Source organism: Gadus morhua, chromosome 8, assembly GCF_902167405.1.
Source record: "Gadus morhua chromosome 8, gadMor3.0, whole genome shotgun sequence".
NCBI classification, from domain to species: Eukaryota; Metazoa; Chordata; class Actinopteri; order Gadiformes; family Gadidae; genus Gadus; species Gadus morhua.
The window spans coordinates 3,747,863-3,768,384 of NC_044055.1; the positions used below are offsets into that span (position 1 = coordinate 3,747,863).

General features: G+C 49.8%; 2 protein-coding genes across 7 annotated transcripts in view; one reads left to right on the top strand and one right to left on the bottom strand.

Moving 5' to 3' along the window:
• Positions 1–7,810, top strand: part of LOC115548598 (verrucotoxin subunit beta-like) — a 205,966-nt gene extending 198,156 nt beyond the window's left edge. Inside the window, exon 12 of the mRNA XM_030363347.1 lies at positions 7,799–7,810. Coding sequence (XP_030219207.1) covers positions 7,799–7,810 — 12 coding nt within the window. The remainder of the gene's footprint in view (positions 1–7,798) is intronic.
• Positions 7,811–8,115: 305 nt separating this feature from the next.
• myo10 (myosin X) overlaps positions 8,116–20,522 on the bottom strand; it is a 93,461-nt gene continuing 81,054 nt past the window's right edge. The window contains exons 27-42 of one of the 6 annotated variants that reach the window (XR_003977540.1): positions 20,152–20,395; positions 19,733–19,828; positions 19,278–19,371; positions 19,007–19,062; positions 18,393–18,535; positions 17,791–17,982; positions 16,936–17,093; positions 16,102–16,225; positions 14,958–15,255; positions 13,919–14,126; positions 13,677–13,813; positions 13,188–13,308; positions 10,949–11,434; positions 10,484–10,675; positions 9,692–9,997; positions 8,116–9,539 (exon numbers count right to left, since the gene is read on the bottom strand). Coding sequence is in view for 1 of the 6 variants with exons in the window: in XM_030362647.1 (XP_030218507.1) it covers positions 9,887–9,997; positions 10,484–10,675; positions 10,949–11,434; positions 13,188–13,308; positions 13,677–13,813; positions 13,919–14,126; positions 14,958–15,255; positions 16,102–16,225; positions 16,936–17,093; positions 17,791–17,982; positions 18,393–18,535; positions 19,007–19,062; positions 19,278–19,371; positions 19,733–19,828; positions 20,152–20,395 (2,660 nt within the window). In the remaining 5 variants the exon portion in view is untranslated. Of the gene's footprint in view, positions 9,998–10,483; positions 10,676–10,948; positions 11,435–13,187; positions 13,309–13,676; positions 13,814–13,918; positions 14,127–14,957; positions 15,256–16,101; positions 16,226–16,935; positions 17,094–17,790; positions 17,983–18,392; positions 18,536–19,006; positions 19,063–19,277; positions 19,372–19,732; positions 19,829–20,151; positions 20,396–20,522 lie in introns of all 6 variants that reach the window. The other 5 variants (XR_003977539.1, XR_003977541.1, XR_003977538.1 and 2 more) reach the window with 5 other exon arrangements.

Genomic DNA, 20,522 nt, shown 5'->3' on the forward strand with positions numbered 1-20,522 from the left:
GTCCGGGTCAGATGTGACTGTGGAGTTTCTGACCATGGCAAAGAGGAATCAGTAGTTGCGTGCACAAAAAAAAGAAGCTATCTGATAAACTGGCTACATTATCTCTTATGGTGCGGCCACACCAACTGCGTTACTCGCGTTGGATACCGCGAGTACCGCGCCCAACCTGACGCTTGATCAGTGTGTGGTGGTTAGAATAAAGAAAGATGTCGGCCGTGGCTGCGCTGGAGTCCGAGGTAGGAAACCCAAACGCCGCCGTGTTTGGGTGCATGATAGAGTTTAGATCGGGTTAGATTAAATAATCTCGGATATAAATAACACTAATCGGGTTAAATAACTTCACATGGTGTGTCTGGTGTGTTTCCAGCATTCGTAGTGTTGATCAGCAGAGAAATAGTCCGCCAAGACGTTGAGGTTGCTGAGCAACCAGAGACTCTGTCCATGCAAGTGAACGGAGCGTTCACTCTTCGTCGTAACTATCAAACCAAACATCCTTAACATTCACCGAGCGAACATTCTGAAAGTAAAATGCACATTTCTCGCTAGAAATGTTTCCATAAACGCATGTAATGGCGTAACTATGTCACTATTTCCACCCAGAATAAAAAAAGATGTCGGCCGTATGCTTCTGTGCAAGCTCACTACTCTCTGCCAGTGACGTCGGGTCAAGCTCCACGCTGATTGGCTACCGTGGCTTAGCGTCACGCGTTGAAGCGGTGAAAGTTCAATTTTCTGAACTCCGGGCGTTGGTGCGGTGGGCGCGGTACTGCGTTTACGTGCGTAATTACGTGCAACTGCCGCGCCTAAAGCCCCCAACGCAACGCTTCACCGCGTGTACCGCGCCTAGACCAATGGTTCCCTATGCAAAAATGCAGATTTTCAACGCCCCTACCGCGAGCAACGCGGTTGGTGTGGCCGTACCTTTATGGTGCGGCCACACCAACCGCGTTACTCGCGTTAGACAACGCGAGTAACGCGCCTAACCTGACGCTTGACCAGTGTGTGGTGGTTCAACGCTTCCAACGCGTCAACGCGCCAACGCAGCTAGATGAGTCCATGTCCATGCAAGTGAACGGAGCGTTCCCTCTTCGTCATAACTATCAAACCAAACATCCTTCACATTCACAGAGCGAACATTATGAAAGTAAAATGCACATTTCTCGCTAAAAATGTTTCCATAAACGCATTTAATGGCGTAACTATGTAACTATTTCCACCCAGAATAAAGAAAGATGTCGGCCGTGGCTGCGCTGGAGTCCGGGGTAGGAAACCCAAACGCCGCCGTGTTTGGGTGCATGATAGAGTTTAGATCGGGTTAGATTAAATAATCTCGGATATAAATAACAATAATCGGGTTAAATAACTTCACATGGTGTGTCTGGTGTGTTTCCAGCATTCGTAGTGTTGATCAGCAGATATATAGTCCGCCAAGACGTTGAGGTTGCTTAGCAACCAGAGACTCTGTCCATGCAAGTGAACGGAGCTAACTATCAAACCAAACATCCTTCACATTCACCGAGCGAACATTATGAAAGTAAAATGCACATTTCTCGCTAGAAATGTTTCCATAAACGCATTTAATGGCGTAACTACGTTACTATTTCCACCCAGAATAAAGAAAGATGTCGGCCGTATGCTTCTGTGCAAGCTCACTACTCTCTGCCAGTGACGTCGGGTCAAGGTCCACGCTGATTGGCCACCGCGGCTAAGTGTCACGCGTTGGAGCGTTGAAAGTTCAATTTTCTGAACTCCGGGCGTTGGTGCGTTGGGCGCGTTACTGCGTTTACGTGCGTAATTACGTGCAACTGCCGCGCCTAACGCCCCCAACGCAACGCTTCAACGCTTCAACGCGTGTACCGCGCCTAGACCAATGGTTCCCTATGCAAAAATGCCGATTTTCAACGCCCCTAACGCGAGCAACGCGGTTGGTGTGGCCGTACCTTTATGGTGCGGCCACACCAACCGCGTTACTCGCGTTGGACAACGCGAGTAACGCGCCTAACCTGACGCTTGACCAGTGTGTGGTGGTTCAACGCTTCCAACGCGCCAACGCAGCTAGATGAGTCCATGTCCATGCAAGTGAACGGAGCGTTCCCTCTTCGTCATAACTATCAAACCAAACATCCTTCACATTCACTGAGCGAACATTATGAAAGTAAAATGCACATTTCTCGCTAAAAATGTTTCCATAAACGCATTTAATGGCGTAACTATGTAACTATTTCCACCCAGAATAAAGAAAAATGTCGGCCGTGGCTGCGCTGGAGTCCGAGGTAGAAAACCCAAACGCCGCCGTGTTTGGGTGATAGAGTTTAGATCAGGTTAGATTAAATAATCTCGGATATAAATAACAATAATCGGGTTAAATAACTTCACATGGTGTGTCTGGTGTGTTTCCAGCATTCGCAGTGTTGATCAGCAGAGAAGCAGTCCGCCAAGACGTTGAGGTTGCTTAGCAACCAGAGACTCTGTCCATGCAAGTGAACGGAGCGTTCCCTCTTCGTCATAACTATCAAACCAAACATCCTTCACATTCACCGAGCGAACATTATGAAAGTAAAATGCACATTTCTCGCTTGAAATGTTTCCATAAACGCATTTAATGGCGTAACTATGTTACTATTTCCACCCAGAAAAAAAAAAGATGTCGGCCGTATGCTTCTGTGCAAGCTCACTACTCTCTGCCAGTGATGTCGGGTCAAGCTCCACGATGATTGGCTACCGCGGCTAAGCGTCACGCGTTGGAGCGTTGAAAGTTCAATTTTCTGAACTCCGGGCGTTGGTGCGTTGGGCGCGTTATGGTACGGCCACACCAACCGCGTTGCTCGCGTTAGGGGCGTTGAAAATCGGCATTTTTGCATAGGGAACCATTGGTTTAGGCGCGGTACACGCGTTGAAGCGTTGAAGCGTTGCGTTGGGGGCGTTAGGCGCGGCAGTTGCACGTAATTACGCACGTAAACGCAGTAACGCGCCCAACGCACCAACGCCCGGAGTTCAGAAAATTGAACACCAACGCCCGGAGTTCAGAAAATTGAACTTTCAACGCTCCAACGCGTGACGCTTAGCCGCGGTAGCCAATCATCGTGGAGCTTGACCCGACGTCACTGGCAGAGAGTAGTGAGCTTGCACAGAAGCATACGGCCGACATCTTTTTTTTTTCTGGGTGGAAATAGTAACATAGTTACGCCATTAAATGCGTTTATGGAAACATTTCAAGCGAGAAATGTGCATTTTACTTTCATAATGTTCGCTCGGTGAATGTGAAGGATGTTTGGTTTGATAGTTATGACGAAGAGGGAACGCTCCGTTCACTTGCATGGACAGAGTCTCTGGTTGCTAAGCAACCTCAACGTCTTGGCGGACTGCTTCTCTGCTGATCAACACTGCGAATGCTGGAAACACACCAGACACACCATGTGAAGTTATTTAACCCGATTATTGTTATTTATATCCGAGATTATTTAATCTAACCTGATCTAAACTCTATCACCCAAACACGGCGGCGTTTGGGTTTTCTACCTCGGACTCCAGCGCAGCCACGGCCGACATTTTTCTTTATTCTGGGTGGAAATAGTTACATAGTTACGCCATTAAATGCGTTTATGGAAACATTTTTAGCGAGAAATGTGCATTTTACTTTCATAATGTTCGCTCAGTGAATGTGAAGGATGTTTGGTTTGATAGTTATGACGAAGAGGGAACGCTCCGTTCACTTGCATGGACATGGACTCATCTAGCTGCGTTGGCGCGTTGACGCGTTGGAAGCGTTGAACCACCACACACTGGTCAAGCGTCAGGTTAGGCGCGTTACTCGCGTTGTCCAACGCGAGTAACGCGGTTGGTGTGGCCGCACCGTTACTGCGTTTACGTGCGTAATTACGTGCAACTGCCGCGCCTAACGCCCCCAACGCAACGCTTCAACGCTTCAACGCGTGTACCGCGCCTAAACCAATGGTTCCCTATGCAAAAATGCCGATTTTCAACGCCCCTAACGCGAGCAACGCGGTTGGTGTGGCCGTACCATTAGATCTCAAGACCAACTGTTTTTAACAAAACCAACTGTGAGAACCAAAAGGGGTGAAGCTGCCTTTAGTTTTTATGCTACTCAGCTGTGGAACCAGCTGCCAATTTCAATTAGAACTGCACCCTCTATTGACCCATCTATTTTCTGTTGCCTTTTCTTAGACTAATTTTCTGTTTTATATGCTCTCCCTTATGCATAACCCTTTATTCACTTTATTTATGTTTTTTATCTGATTTTATACATTTTAATTTTTATATTTTGTCTTGTCTTCCTTTTATTATGGAAAACACTTCATTGTATTTGTGTAAAGCACTTTGGGTTGCCATTGGCATGAAATGTGCTACATAAATAAAAGTGCCTTGCCTTGCATCAATCAAAGCATTAAGCAAGGAAATAGAACCTGGTTCTCCTTCAGTTTTCAAGTTACCCCTGAAGAAAAATGTTATTAGGATAGATGGATGTGAGAGCTACACATTTGGCGAGGACAGCGCAAGGCCAAATCGTACTCTCATGTTTCTGGGGGCAACAGGTTCAGGGAAGTCAACTCTGATCAATGGAATGATCAACTACGTCCTGGGCATAGATTGGAAAGACTCTTTCCGCTTCAAACTAATCAATGAGGATCAGTGGAAGTCACAAGCTGAAAGTCAGACTACCCACGTAACCACCTACAAAATCAACCACCAAGATGGCTTCAAAGTTCCTTATTCTCTAACCCTTGTTGACACTCCTGGTTTCGGGGACACAAGGGGAATAGAGAGTGACAAGGCGATCACACAGCAGATCAGGAGGCTCTTCACCTCGAAAAAGGGAGTCTTTGAGATGGATGCAATTTGTTTTGTCACCCAGGCCTCTCAAGTAAGACTAACGGCTTCACAGAAGTATGTGTTCGATACGGTGCTGTCCATCTTTGGTAAAGACGTGGCGGAAAACATTTTCATACTGGTCACATTTGCAGACGGTCAGCAGCCTCCTGTACTTGAGGCGATCGATGCAGCCAAAATTCCATGTCCTAAAACCAACAAAGACCTTCCGGTGCACCACAAATTCAACAACTCTGCACTTTTTGCTGAAAATAAATATTTCAGTGACAGAGCTGATCAAGACTCCAAATCATCAAAATATCCAAAAGAAAAAAAGATGGATGTTAACAACTTTGATGCAATGTTTTGGGAAATGGGGGCCAGCAGCATGGAAACATTCTTCATTGCCTTGGGACAAATGACGACCAAAAGCCTGCAGTTAACCAAAGTGGTTCTCAACGAGCGAAAGCAGTTGGAGGCGGCTGTGGAAGGAATCCAATCCCAGGACTGTTTATAGTAGCATACTTCTCAGTTAATGGCTGTGATGGAAAATGTGTTATGTTTTTGGTCTATCTTTGAACTTCAGTTTTGTTACTATTTTGTGTGATGCATATATTGCCTGCCTTCTACTCTCCTTGTGGGTCATCTTAAGTGTAAGCCTTCGAGGGTCGTGTGATGCATTTTATTGCCTGCCTGTTCCTATGTTTTCGTGTCTTGTAAATCATTTTCCATGCAATCCTTTGATGTATGGGCCTGTTCCTCTACCCCCTGGCTAGCGTCAACGAAGCCAGAGGGTTACATGGCACGGCAATCACCCCCTCCAATGGCATCCAGGGGAGCTTCAATTGTAAAGATTACCATCTGGCAAACAAAGGCTTTTGGTTTATTGGGAACACACCCCCTCCAGAACCCAACCCAAGTGAATAAGAACTCACGACTCTGAACAATCGGTGGACTTGTCCCGGGCGTACCTTTAGAGTATGAAGTAACACGCAACGAGAAGCGCCCATCTGAGGCCTCAGATTATCGTAATGTTTGCCTGTTATGTTGTTTGTTGATGCATTTTGTGAAGTATCTTGGTTCGTACTTTTATTGCAAATATATATGACCAGCAATTGCCTGCAAGTATTGTGTGCTTTTTGCATCTAAATATCTCATCTGTCTTAGACGCAATATCTGATAGAGAAATTGCCACGACATGGCCTTTGTTCGCTTCACCTCCTTGTTTCCGCTGTAACTCACTAAGTTCAGGTTTGAGGTATATGTTTTGCCACAACTCTGCTATTGATTTTTGAGGCAGGTAACCTTTTCCCTATATATTTTTAACAATTTCAAAAATAAGTGTACAAATACAATTAAAATAATTAGGATGGATTCTCAAAACTGTGCCATCATCAGTATTGGAAGTATTGGTTTCGATCCACCCATCCAAAATTTCTACAGTAGGTGTTCACAACAATTAGTCAGTTATTGACATCCTACTTTGTCTGCTACATTAACTAATTTTATGCTTGTTCTTTGATACAATAACACAGATGCTGTTGATGAAAACAGATTGATGAAATTGTGATTAATATTTGTTGGGTGTAAATGTGATTCAGAATATGTTAGAGGAAACTATATCAGAGGCTGTAAAAAGAATATATACAAAAGTATAATCATCGCCTGTATGCCTGCTATATGTCATCTTACTCTTGAAAGAAAAATGTAATTAAACAAAATGAAAGATTGAAAAACGTCTGTATTCATTCAAGCCTATTTTTTTTTTATTAATTCAAGTTGGTTGTGTTGTGAAATATTGAAAGATAAGTCTCTAAAACTGGATCGGTAAAGAGTTGAACTCCTGAACTCTTTACCGATCCAGGGGACCACTAGTAAGTTTAAACTTGTTCATGAAATCAACAGCAGGGGGTGACGACAAAGAGTTTTTATTTGGCTAAATGAATTATTTGGGGGGTTGGTGAGGTCCCCCCTTCACTGTAAAGCGTCTTTGAGTGTCTAGAAAAGCGCTATATAGATTCAATCCATTATTATTATTATGTTGCCATGGACATAGTCTACAATCTGTCTTCACCTCAGCAGCAGAGGGCGCCGTTTCCTATTTCAATTGCAAACACCAGGGGTCTCTTTTATAAAACTGCGTGGGATCGTTACTAAAAGTGTACGTACGCCCAAAAGCCAAGTTTTGCGTGGGCCAAAAAATATTCAGACTTATAAAACCAACATGGTCCCACAGGAATCTGTGAAATGACTACGGTCGGACGCTTAACTCGAAATCCGTGGCCACATCACGGAAACACGCCGATATCCGTGTGTGAGCCACGGAATAACAGCGTCATTTACATGCATTTGAGAAAATTCCGTGGCCACATCACGGACAATTTAAGTGATTCCGTCAGACCACCACGGATTTTGAGTTAAGCCCCCGCTGTGGTCAAATGTGGCACAGACAGATTGAAACGGGAGCACACACACAGATTGAAACGGGAATCTGTGTGTGTGCCACGGAATATCATTGTCATTTACTTGCATTGGAGAAACTTCCGTGGACACAACAAGGACAATTTAATTGTTTCAGTGAGACCACCCCGGGTTTTGAGTTAAGCCCCCGTGGTCGACTCGCTCGTTGAAACGGGGATCCGCGTGTGAGCCACGGAACATCAGCGTCATTAACTTGCATTGGAGCGAATTCCGTGGCCACATCACGGAAATCGGCGTGCTTCCGTGATGTGTCCACGGATTTCGAGTTATTCGTCCGTAGTAATTTCACGGATTCCTGTGAGACCAGGTTGGATGAAATAGAGTGGTTGAATCAAGTATCGTAGAGAAATACAGTTTCTATAGTGTTTAATTGCACATTAAGCGCATTTTGTAAATCCCATTGATTTCTGTTGAAAGACTCTTTGCTCGTTGGCCGGAAACGGAAAGGGGGGTGTTCACGTTTGGTTGTGGTCTTTTCGCTCGATTCTAGCCCTACGGTTGAGACAGAGAACCGATCGAAAAGACTACAACCAAACGTAAACAGCCCCCCTTTCCGTTTCCGGCCAACAAGCAATGATTCTAGGTCCCAAACCATGGTCAGGGTAGGTGAACTAGGTTACACTGGTGTAGCCTATAGTTAGTTCTTCTTGATTGATTTCCCAAAATCAATTTAAATCAAAGCTGAACAATTTTTTTATAACGGAAGAACTTTAAAGATGTCCATTTAAGGAAACTTCGGTATTATCTGCAAACCCGAAAACTAAAATAAAGCATTGATAAGAAGGTATTAAAAGTCAGACAGCCATGTAAATATTTATGGTTTATTGTCAGAGCCATATTGTAGGCCTACATACACAACATAGCCAATACAGATACAAAAGCATCAAGAATCCAGTATTTCTGTTGATGATGGATTCACTGTAATCGTAAGGAAAAATACAACATGATTATCTATAAAATATCACCTCGTGGTCCAAAATCAAACTGAAGGCAAAGGGCAGCGGTATAAAATGTACAGCTAGTGGATACACCATCAATCACAAACCAGACATTGCACATTACAACTCGACAGAAGATGGCGTTACTTAAAGTGTACACAATATACAATAAGGCACAGACGGCAAAGAGCTTTGGATGGACCGACCGCCCGCGGTGCTCCTGGGAAATGTAGTTCTGCTCCTGAAGAAATGTAGTTCAGACATGAATAAACCTGCGACTAATCAGAAACAAACCACGAGTCCGAAAAACGTTTTGTAGCCGAGAGTACACTATAGAATATAGAGTATGGTTTAAATCATACCGACTGGTTTTCCTTAAGCCGATACAGTAGAGTATGGATGATTCATATCCCTTCTGTGATACAAACTCTCTCTATGAACTGATGAGGATTCACAAAATGGACGTCCAGACGCCAGTGTGGATGTAGGACTCGTAGGTCCTTGTGAACGCATTAAGGAACATCGGTAGGACAGGAGAGACGGCAGCGTCTCGAGAACAACGAGAGGGATACCTGGATTGACAGCGAGCTCGGTCCTGATTGAGAGTCCTCGAGGCTGGCACGGCAGGGTCCTGTGAGATCCCAGCATGGTTTGAAATGTTCAAGGCGACTGCATAAGGATGTACATTTACAAACAGACCTGGATATAGCTCGACACAAGGCCTTCACTCAAATCCTGTAAGTACTTTCTTTTTTTCTTTTTACAAATTCTCTGCTTGTTTTTTACATTCTGACAGTCAAAAGACCCACCCACACACAAAAAGAAACTCAGACACGCACGCGCGCACACACACACACACACACACACACACACACACACACACACACACACACACACACACACACACACACACACACACACACACACACACACACACACACACACACAGTATATTAACAGCCCGTGAAGTGTGACAGCACCTAGCATATAGAAAAAAAAATTAGCAGTTTAACTTGAAACAAAAAGATTTTCCCACAGAATCAAAGTCCCCACTCCACCAACAATACCAAGTCAAGTTCGCTCCTTTCCTGACACAATATTTTCCTTCAAGGTGAGTATAAGGGTGAAGTTCAGGCTAACCGTAACCCCTACCCTTAACGACAACTGTGATTCTTTGAAAATAACGACCTCTGTAAATCCGGGTCAGGGTTAGATAGTCTAACCTTAGTGTCAGAGTCTAGGGTCAGAGTCTAACCTCAGGGTCAGAGCCTAACCTCAGGGTCAGAGTCTAACCTCAGGGTCAGAGTCTAACCTCAGGGTCAGAGCCTAACCTCAGGGTCAGAGTCTAACCTCAGGGTCAGAGCCTAACCTCAGGGTCAGAGTCTAACCTCAGGGTCAGAGTCCAACCTCAGGGTCAGAGTCTAACCTCAGGGTCAGAGCCTAACCCTGACCCCAACTGTGGTTAACAACGACCTATGTACACGAGTTTGGTTTGTGGTGGGGATGTGGTGGTTTTTTGTCTCCATGACGCCCGGCTCCTCCCCCTCTTCGGGTCCTGGCCCGTCAGACGCCAGGCGCTGTACCCACACAGCGCCCGGGTCAGAGGTCAAAGTTCAGAGGTCCTGCAGGTCACCAGGGGGTCACCAGGCGCTGCTCTGGCTGCCGTGGCTGCTGAGCGACTGGGGGTTGCTGTGGCGTTTCATCACCATCATGCTGATGTAGGCCTTCATCAGCTTAGCGATGTCCATCACCTGGAGGGGGAGCATAGCATGGTCAGAGGAGATTAGGTTGGATTAGAGCAGGTTAGGGTTAATCTGGAAGATAGGGAGTAGGGTCAGGGTTTTGGATTCATTAATCTAGGAACTAGGCACTAGGGTCAGGGCGGTGGATTAGAGGTAATCTAGGAGCTAGGGACTAGTGTCAGGGTGTTGGATTAGGGTTAATCTAGGAGCTAGGGACTAGGGTAGGGCCGGTGTGTTTGATCAGAACAGGTTAAGGGTCAATCTAGCCGTCAAGGTAAGGGCATTAGGGTAGGGTTCTTCAGCAGTAAGGGGTGAGGCTAGGGTGGGTCTGAGATAGTTGACGGTTAGTTAAGGGTTGTTCTAGAGGTAACCCGGTGTAACTACCCCTGTTGCCACCCTCCTCGACAAGGAGTTTAACGTCAGCGCCGGAGGCGAAGGCTTAAATCCCAAAGTTAAGACGACGGAAACAGAGTCTCCAGGCGCCTGGGTACGTACCAGAGGGGTCTCGAAGAGCAGCTCGCGGCCCTCCACGGCGATCTTGTAGGCGTTGGGCAGCGGGGCCCCGAAGGAGAGGATCTGCTCGTAGGGGAACACCTCCAGGGGCCAGGGCTCCCCGCGCTTGTAGAGCGACACGGCCTGCCGGCTGACGCCCAGCCACAGCTCGCTGGGGAACGCCTCGTCAGTGCTCTGCAAGGGCACGGACAGGGGGTGAGGTGCATGCTGGGAGACGGAGGCCGCAGAGGCATGCTGGGACATGGAGGCCTGTACGACGCGCTTTTAATATACTGTGAAGTACTGGCACTGGGCCGCTTTATAGTTTATGCTGTTTGCCCGGTTTATTCAGTTTCTCCTTACTTTAGCATCTATTTCTGTGTTCCTTAGCACTGCTTTGTATTTTAATTGTCTCCATCTATCTATCCATCTAGCCGGTGACACGGTGAATACGGCGGCGTCCCTCACCTCGACGTTGAAGAGCGTGGAGCCGTAGCCCGCCCACTCCTTCACCAGGGCCATGTACTTCCCCATGGCCTGCTCCTGGTTCATCCCCACCAGCCGCCGCCACTTGTCCAGCACGCTGGCGTGCACCGCCGCCGTCTCCTCGCGCAGCCACGCCTCCAGCGAGTTCTCCTCCTCCAGCAGCTTCTGCCGGCTCAGCGAGCCGCTCCGGAAGCTCCTCCTCAGCGTTCCCTCCAGGAAGCTGGAGCGCTTCCTCTCGCCGCTCCCGGAGGAGGAGCGCTCCGACACCGAGCCGGCGCCCGGGGCGAAGGTCTTGGCCGAGTTCTGCACGCGGGCGCGGAGCCGCGCCACGGGGAACACCTGGGCCATGTCGGGGAGGGGGGCCGGGGAGCCGTGGTCCCCCAGGAGGTACTGCAGCCGCAGGGCCGCCAGGAACTGGAGGGTCTCCTCAGGGGCCGGGTAGCGGCCGCGGATCACAGCCTCATGGGCCTGGAGGGGGAGAGGGGGGAGGGGGGGGGAGGAGAGGGGGGAGAGGGGGGAGAGGAGGGGGAGAGGAGGAGAGGGGGAGGAGGACCAGGAGGAGGGGGGGGGGGGGAGGGGGGAGGAGGTGGAAGAGGGGGAGAGGGGGGGAGGAGCAGGAGGAGAGGGGGGAGGAGGACCAGGAGGAGAGGGGGGAGGAGGACCAGGAGGAGAGGGGGGAGGAGGGGGAGAGGAGGGGGAGGAGGAGAGGGGGAGAGGAGGGGGGGGAGAGGAGGGGGAGAGGGGGAGGAGGACCAGGAGGAGAGGGGGGAGGAGGTGGGAGAGGGGAGGAGGACCAGGAGGAGAGGGGGGGGGGAGGGGGAGAGGAGGGGGAGGAGGAGTGAGGGGAGGGGGGAGGAGGACCAGGAGGAGAGGGGGGAGAGGGGGGGGAGGAGGACCAGGAGGAGAGGGGGGAGGAGGTGGAAGAGGGGGAGAGGGGGGTAGGAGCAGGAGGAGAGGGAGGAGGGGGATGGATGATAAATGATGGATAGAAGGACACAGATGGAGAGATGGACGAGAGATTAATGGATGCAGAGGTGGACAGAGATGGACATAGAGATGGATGATAAATAAAGGATAGATGACAGAGATGGATAAAGGAAGCAGATGTCAGTTAAGGTTCCATGTATTGGGGGGGGGGGGGTGGTGTGGACAGACATTTATATTGATTACGAGCAAGAAAACTGATTTAGATTCTTACTGTTTCAGTCTTAATTTTTGGGCGTTTATTGTTATTGTAATATCTAACGGTACAAAAAAACACCAGTGGTGGGTAGTAAGGCGTTACATGTGACGCAAATGAGTAAAAAAGTACTTTTTTCGTGTAAAGAGTACTTTTCACGTTCCTTTTTTAAGTCTGTCATTTAACTCTTACTCTAGTAAATATTTGATTTAGAATTCTACACTTTACTCCATTACATTTTCCATGGTGCCTTCATTGAAATGAGTATTTTGATAAACAAATTATCTTCGTTGACTGTAATACAAGCGTACACGTTGCGTTGCAACGTTGCTGCGATTCCATAGCCGAGGATACGAGTCGACCGTTACGTTGGGAATGAGGACCAGAAGCGCCATGGATGCAGATGCGCAGGAAGATATTTTCGGCAGGGGGTGCGGGGTTACGGTCCACGTAGAGTTTATATAATTCTAAAGATACTATGTTACACAGGCTCTGTATTCTGCAGACCACTCTCGAACTTGTTCGTCGTCGTTGTGTCTGGCTGTGAGTGTGCGTGCATGCTATGCGTAGGCTGGATCGCAATCGCGTGAAGACAAATCTGATTGGCTAATCAGCTAACCAAACCAGCCTGGTTGGTGTTTCATTGGTTGTGTTCCTACAAAGCTCTTGCCTTTTGTCATATGCACAGAGCTAATTCACGTTTTTTCTGTACATTTGTTTGAATTTTTGTTTATGTTGTACGTATTGTTGTATGTATGTTTAATGAACAATGCACACAATGAAGCAACTTGGGAAGAAAAGTTTTAAGAGTGCATCTTTTTCAAAGCACTCCAATACAAAAATGTAAAGTAACTTGTAATTTGAGTATCTTATAATAAAGTACTTTTTTACTCTGTAGGTTTTCAAATTGGAATATTTACTTTTACTCAAGTGGATGTTGAGTAAAGTAATTGTACTTTTACTTGAGTATAGATTTTCAGTGCTCTACCCACAAATGAAAAACACATATCAGCACTTGGTGAGCTGGCGTTCGGTTCTCACCTGCTCGAACATGAAGGCGAACTCCACGCTGTCCCTGGGAACGCCGTCGGTATCCAGGAAGCAGTACAGCTTGAAGTAGAACCTCCAGCCGGTGGCCTGGGGGTCCTGGCCAGCTGACAGCCTGCAGAACACGGGAGGAATCGGTCAGCGGAGCCAGCGCACCCTCACCCCGACTGTCACACACAATCTCACACTGACAAGCGATTACCTCCCCTTGTACGCCCTGGCACTTAAAAATTGTACTTATGCCTTGTGTAACATCTTATCCTAGCTATCTCTGTTGTGTACGGGGAATGGGTGAACCTAGCGATTGTTATTGCTTGACACTTGGTTCTATGAACATGGACCGACAGTGAACTGTACCGACAGCGAAATATCGTTGTTTGTCTTTCTTCTGACAAAATGAAAGTGAAACAAATGAAAATAAAAGCGTCTGCTAAATGTAAATGTTATTGTGGATGAGTCCAGAGAGGGGTAGAGGAGACGTACTTCTCAAACTTGGCGAGCACGTCGGCCACCACGGCGCGGCCCTCGATGGCCTTGTCCACGCTGTCGTTGTGCTCGAACAGAGCGAACATGTTCCTGCTGCCCTCCATCGCCAGGCCCCAGGTCAGCTTCTTCACCACCTGGGACGCACACAAACACACCATTGTAACACCGGACCCCCTGGTGAGCTGCGGAGCTCAGATGGGTCTCAGATCCGGGCGGATCATGAGTGTGTCTGCACCCACCTCGCCGGCGGTGGTGTGGGAGTTGATGGTGATCTTGCAGGACCCCCCGCCGTGGCAGTGCACCATGGTGGTCATCTCCTGGCGGGCCACGATGGCCCGGATCTCCTCCTGCGCCGGGACGTGCTCCCGGGTGCGGGTCTTCTTCAGGGAGTCCAGGGCGAACGAGGCGTAGCGCTCCATCTCCGAGTTGGGGGACAGCTCTTTCGTCCTACGGGACAAAGGAGGAGGAGTTAGGTTAATGATCCGCTGGGTTAAAGCAGGGGTCACCAACACAGGGCCCGCGGGCACCATGGCGTCCGCAAGGACCACATGAGGCGCCCGCAGGCCTGTTCTGAACATACCACTACTCATTCTTGAACAACTCTTTCCCACCTTTTTTAAGTCATTGTTGATAATTATTGTGAGAAATCATTAACATGACTTAATTAATTAACATGTCTTCACATAGATGAGTATCAATAATCATTAATAGTTATGTATAACTAAAGACAAACTGAGCTAATTTTGTTATTTCAGAAGAGTGTATAGAACTGGGTGCCCTTCGTATGACTCAGTGCCCATGAAGTAGCTCTCAGGTTCATAAAGGTTGGTGACCCCTGGTTTATGGGGATTAAAGTTAAAGTTTGAGGTCTGTATCGTGACCTCCCCTACTGGCATGAGGAGTGTCTTCCCTCTAGTTCCTCTAGAGTCTAGACCTCTTGGTAAGGTAGTGAGGTCCTGACAAGGAGTCAAAGGGATGAACTGCGGAACTTCTTTCTAATGGTGGGAATAACCCCCATGGGATCAATACATAGTGTGCAGCCTCTACTCTTTAAAGAGAGTAATAACCCAGAGAGATACACAAGATTATTTAGGGGGGTTTGAACGCAGAACACATCAACAGAGAGTCAGACCAACAGCCTAACTATTAAGCTATCGCCCCCCATTGCACAAGAGGGAGCACTGGCACGCCTCCTCCTGTCCCTCCCATGCCTCCCCCTTCTCCCTCCCCCATCTCCCTCCCATGCCCCCCTCCATGCCTGCTCCCCCCTCGCCTCACCTCTTGAGGTGGAACTTGAGGTAGCGGAGCACGCCGCGGCTGGGCAGGAAGGTGCAGGCCATGCAGGCCAGGATCCTCCAGCTGCACAGGTTCCCGGGGCCCCCGGGGTGGGGGGGCCGCGCCGTCTGCTTCACCAGCTGGCAGTACAGCTCGTCCCTCAGGGGCCGCAGCTCCTGGCCCGTCCGCAGGACCCCCTGGATGACGGGCAGGGGGTCCGCCACGCCCTCCAGGTGCTGCAGCGAGGCGAACACCTTCAGCGCCTCGTCCTGCAGGGTGGTGGGGCCCTTGGTCCTCAGGGCTGGGGGGCGGGGTCAGGGGGCGGAGTCAGGGGGCGCGGAGGAGGAGGAGGGGGCGGGGTCAGGGGGGCGGAGTCAGGGTGGGGGAGTGGGCAGGGGTGGAGGGGCGGGGTCAGGGGTGGAGGAGGAGGGGTCAGGGGTGGAGGAGGAGGCGGGGTCAGGGGGGCGGAGTCATGGGTGGAGGAGGAGGGGGCAGGGGGAGGAGGGGGCAGGGGGGCGGAGTCAGGGGTGGAGGGGGGGTCAGGGGTGGAGGGGCGGGGTCAGGGGGGCGGAGTCAGGGGTGGAGGAGGGGTCAGGGGTGGAGGGGCGGGGTCAGAGTCAGGGGTGGAGGAGGAGGGGTCAGGGTCAGAGAAGGGATGGAGTGGGAGGGGAGGCGCCGAGGAGGAGGGGAGGAGAGGTCAAGGGTGGAGGAGGGAGGGTGAGGGGGGAGGGGCGGGGTGGAGGGGAGAAAGGGGAGGAGACGAGTCCAGAGGTTGAGGATGTGTCGCGTGTGAACAGCAGAACATGAGAGCACTCACTGGCGCTGTCCACCGTGCTGAGAGTGCTTACAAATCCATCAGAAGATTAACATCGTTATAGAGGCTGAGAGACGGGTTGATGGAGTCAATGGGTTTAAAGAAAGGGAAGCAAGGCATCAGCGTGGATGAACAAATGGGTGGAGGAGTGGATGCGTGGTGAGTGATGAATGGACGAGTGATGGGTGGATGAATGATGAGTGATGAGTGATGGGTGGATGGTTGGTTTGAGGGGTGGATGTTTGGTTTGAGGGGTGGATGAGGGGGGGTGGGTGCAGGGAGTGAGGGACAGACGGTTGGAGGCTGATGGGGTCGGCGGTGATGGAGACTCACAGCTGAGGTGGATGTCCCCGTAGGGGAGGGGCAGCAGGGGCGAGTGGAGCGGGTGGTGGCTGTGACGGAGGATGGGGTTCCTCTTGTAGATCTGCTCCACCACCTCAGAGTTCAGACAGTTCTCCTGGAGACACAACCACGGGATAAAGAGTCATGATGGAGCCCCGATCTGAGAAATGCCCTTCCTCCAGGTCTCTAAATCATCTGCCGTGACTGCTTAACGTGAAGGAGGATTTCCCTCAACTTAGTGGTGCATGTGAACCCACTTTGAGGACGTCAAGATGTGAAGTAGAATGAACCTATCGCAACCGATCCGTTGCCTGAAAGCAGAGCAAGAAATTGAGTTGACCTGTTCCTCTATGACATGGATCTCAACTACCTAACCCCTACCTGTTCCTCTATGACATGGATCTCAACTACCTAACCCCTACCTGTTCCTCTATGACATGGATCTCAACTACTTAACTCCTACCTGTTCCTCTATGACATGGATCTCAACTACCTAACCCCTACCTGCTCATTAACAACCTTCCTCTCGACAGTCTAACCCCTACCTGCTCCTTTATGACATGCATCAGCCTTCACTTTAATTTGAAGAAATGCCGGTAAGATACAGGGTTAGATACATGACAGAAGGTCATGATGTGGTGGATGATCTGCTACATGGGCGTGTCTCTGTACTGTCCAATCCCAGGCCCCCTCACCTTGATGTCGTGGATGAGCTGCTGCGAGGGCCCGCTCTGTACTGTCTAACCCCAGGCCCCCTCACCTTGATGTGGTTGATGAGCTGCTGCGAGGGCCCGCTCTGTACTGTCTAACCCCAGGCCCCCTCACCTTGATGTCGTGGATGAGCTGCTGGGTGGGCGTGTCGATGGGTGCCTTGGAGTCGATGACGGTCTGGATGGCGCCGGCCCAGCGGGACGCCTCCGTTAGCAGCTTGGTATAGAGGCGGTACGAGTGCCTCCGCCCGAACACCGTCACGTTCCAGTAGCCTGCGGACGGAGCACACGCACCCGTTGGTCACCTGCTCCTGACTCCAGGCCCCAGAAGGAGACCTCGTGGGGTTTAGCGCTAGGGATGAACTCAGCTGGTTCGATCTAGAATCACTTTGTTGAAGTGTACTGGATTCACATTTACATTAAGGGCATCCAGCAGATGCTTTCGTCCAAAGTGACTTACAATAAGTACATTTGTCAGAAGAAAGAGAAACAACAAATAATCTCTGTTGGTACAGTAAGGATGTTCATAGAACCAGGTGCCACGCCCTAACAATCGCTAGGTTAACCCATTAACCTAGCGACACAACAAAGATAGCTAGGAGAAGATGCTACACAATGCTAAGTAAAACAGAGAGTTAGGATAAGATGCTAAATGATCCTAAGTACTTTTATTTAAGTGCCAGGACGTACAACATACAATAAGTGCGTGAGAAGGGGGGAGGTAAGGGGGGAGGTAAGGGGGGAGGCTTTGCAGAGTCTAGGTGTACTCTGAACGAGTGAGTTCTAGATCTGATGTTTTATGCACTACTGCTCTTAAAAAAGTGTTCCGACATCCCCTCCCCGATGACCCACAGAAGTTGCACCATCTCCCCATGGGGGGGTGGTGGTTTGACCTCCCCTCCCCCACGACCCACCGAGCATGCACCCTCTCCCGGGGGGGGGGGGGGGGGGGGGGGGGCTTGGTGCTCACCGGTCTCCTTGAAGACCTTGTCGTCGGGCTGCACCACGGAGCAGAGGCTGTTGAGCACCAGCGTCCCCAGCTTCAGCGCCTGGCGCTCCGAGCTCTTGTAGTAGTCCAGGGAGTTGTGCGTCAGCAGGAACCAGCGCTTCTTCAGCTTCAGAGCCGCGCGGCTGCTGTTCTTCAGCTCCTTCTGCAGCCAGCCTGTGGAGCAACAGGGGGGGTCAGAGCCTGCAGCCTCCTCACATCCTCCTCACCACGGCCTGGTGCACCTCCTCCGCACCACGCCTCAGTGGAGGCAGGCTCTGGAGTGTGTATGGGTGTTTACATGTTTGTGTATGCTTGTGTTTATCATGTGTGGTTATAACATGCTAATGAGTGCATGCTAATATATACTTGCAATGCTAAACACACACACACAAATACAAGCCGGTCTTGTATGTGAGGGCATTTGTGCGTGTGTGTGCATGCTTGTGTGAGTGTGTGTGTGTGGGCATGAATGTGTTGGTGTGTGTGCATGCGTGTGTGTGTTTGTGTATACATTGTGTGTGTGTGCTTGCATGCATGTATGTGTTTGTGTGCATGTAAGTGTGTGTGCATGTGTGTGCCTGTACCCCTGATGATGAACTCCTGGCCGTGCACGCGGGTGTCGCCCTTGCAGCGCTGCAGCAGAGTGATCCAGTGGTGCATCTCCTCCGGCGTGTCCGCCTGGCACTGCAGCACGCGGTTCGCCGTGATCATCACAAACGAGTTGGACCTGCAGCGCACACACACGTGTTACCGACACACAAACGTTACAGACACACACACGTTACCGAAACACACACACACACACACACACGGTACCGACACACACACACACACACGTTACAGACAAACAGCATTACACACACACACACACGTTACCGAAACACACACACACACACACACACAGCATTACAGACACACAAACACACACGTTACAGACAGCCAGCATTACACACACACATACGCTAGACACACAGCATAACACATACACAGAATTACACACACACACACACACATAACATTACAGAAACACATACATGTTACACAACAGACACACACAAACACATTACAGATACACATACACATTACAGACACACACACACACACACACACACAAAACACACACACACACACACACACACACACACACACACACACACACACACACACACTTCACTGAATGTGTTTGTATTCCCCTCACCTCTCTGGGTTGTCTGATGCACAAACTGAATCAATCATCCCCACATCCAGAGTCCCCTGGAGGGAGGGAGGGAGGGAGGGAGGGAGGGAGGGAGGGAGGGAGGGAGGGAGGGAGAGAATATTAATAACAGTTAGGGTGAGCAGCCTTTTGTTTACACATGATGAAGATGAGTTTAACCTTCAAGTTTCTACAATTCAATCAATAACAGTTCACATCATATACATCAGAACAAACAACTCAGTTCCCCAGCATGCAATGCGGCGGTACTCACCACTGCATTCTGGGGGTTGGCCTGCTCATCGTGCATCTCTCTGATCTCCTGCTCCGTGGATCCCTGCACCTGGCTCAGAACACTGAACCACTGGCTGAAGCCAATCACAGCACACCGCACCACACCGTTAGCCAATCAGCAGAGAGACTCGCCCACAACATGCCTATCTTATGATACATGCACATGCCTTGGTGAAATCATATGATAGGAACACACACACACACACACACACACACACACACACACACACACACACACACACACACACACACACACACACACACACACACACACACACACACACACACACACACACACACACACACTATGTGTTTGTTCATGTGTTCAATACACATGAACACATAAAAACACACAAGCACAGACATATCCTAATAAACACAACAGACACACATAGATACATATGAACACATACAAACACACACACTCAGACTCACCTGGCGTCCTCTGCGGTCTCTGCGATCAGGTGGTACGTTCTGTCGGCCATCACGATGTCCAGCCCGTTTTCCTTACCCGTGTTATCTACCACCTCTCTACACACACACACGCACACGCACACACACACACTTTGAGGAGCTGCAAATGCCTACCAGTTTATACACACCCGTTCCCTGAGGTCGAGGGTCAATAACGATAAAGAATGTTTACTTTGCAATGTGTGATGTCACAAATAATCTTGCAAGGTTGCTATATGGCTACATGGCGATGGGGCTGCATTGCTAGGTGGCTACGTGTCTCCATGGCTATATTACTATGTGGCTACATGGCTAGGTTGCTAAGTAGCGACAAGGCTAGGTGGCTACATGGTTACATGGCTGTGCAGCTAAGTGGCTAAGGTTCAGGCTGGGGTACTGACTTGGCGGCGTGCATGTCCAGCATGCCCTTCATCTTGTCCTCGCCGTCGTTCTCGAAGTACATGAGCTTGCTCTGCCGCAGCACGAACCAGCGGCGCTTCCAGTTGCGGCGCGACAGCGTGGAGGAGCCGCCGCCCTTCTTGAGGAGCCAGCCCTGCTTCAGGGCCTCCTGCTTGGCCCGGAACCACAGGAAGGTCTCGTCCTTCAGCACGCACCAGCGCCGCCGCCACGTGTTCATCAGGCCGCCTGTGGAGGGGGGGGGGGGCGTGGTTAAGGAGGGGGTCACCTGATCCAATGGAATCCACTGGGATCTAGTGATCTAGTGTCATCTAATCTATTGTGATCTGGTAGATCCTAATCTAGTATTATATTG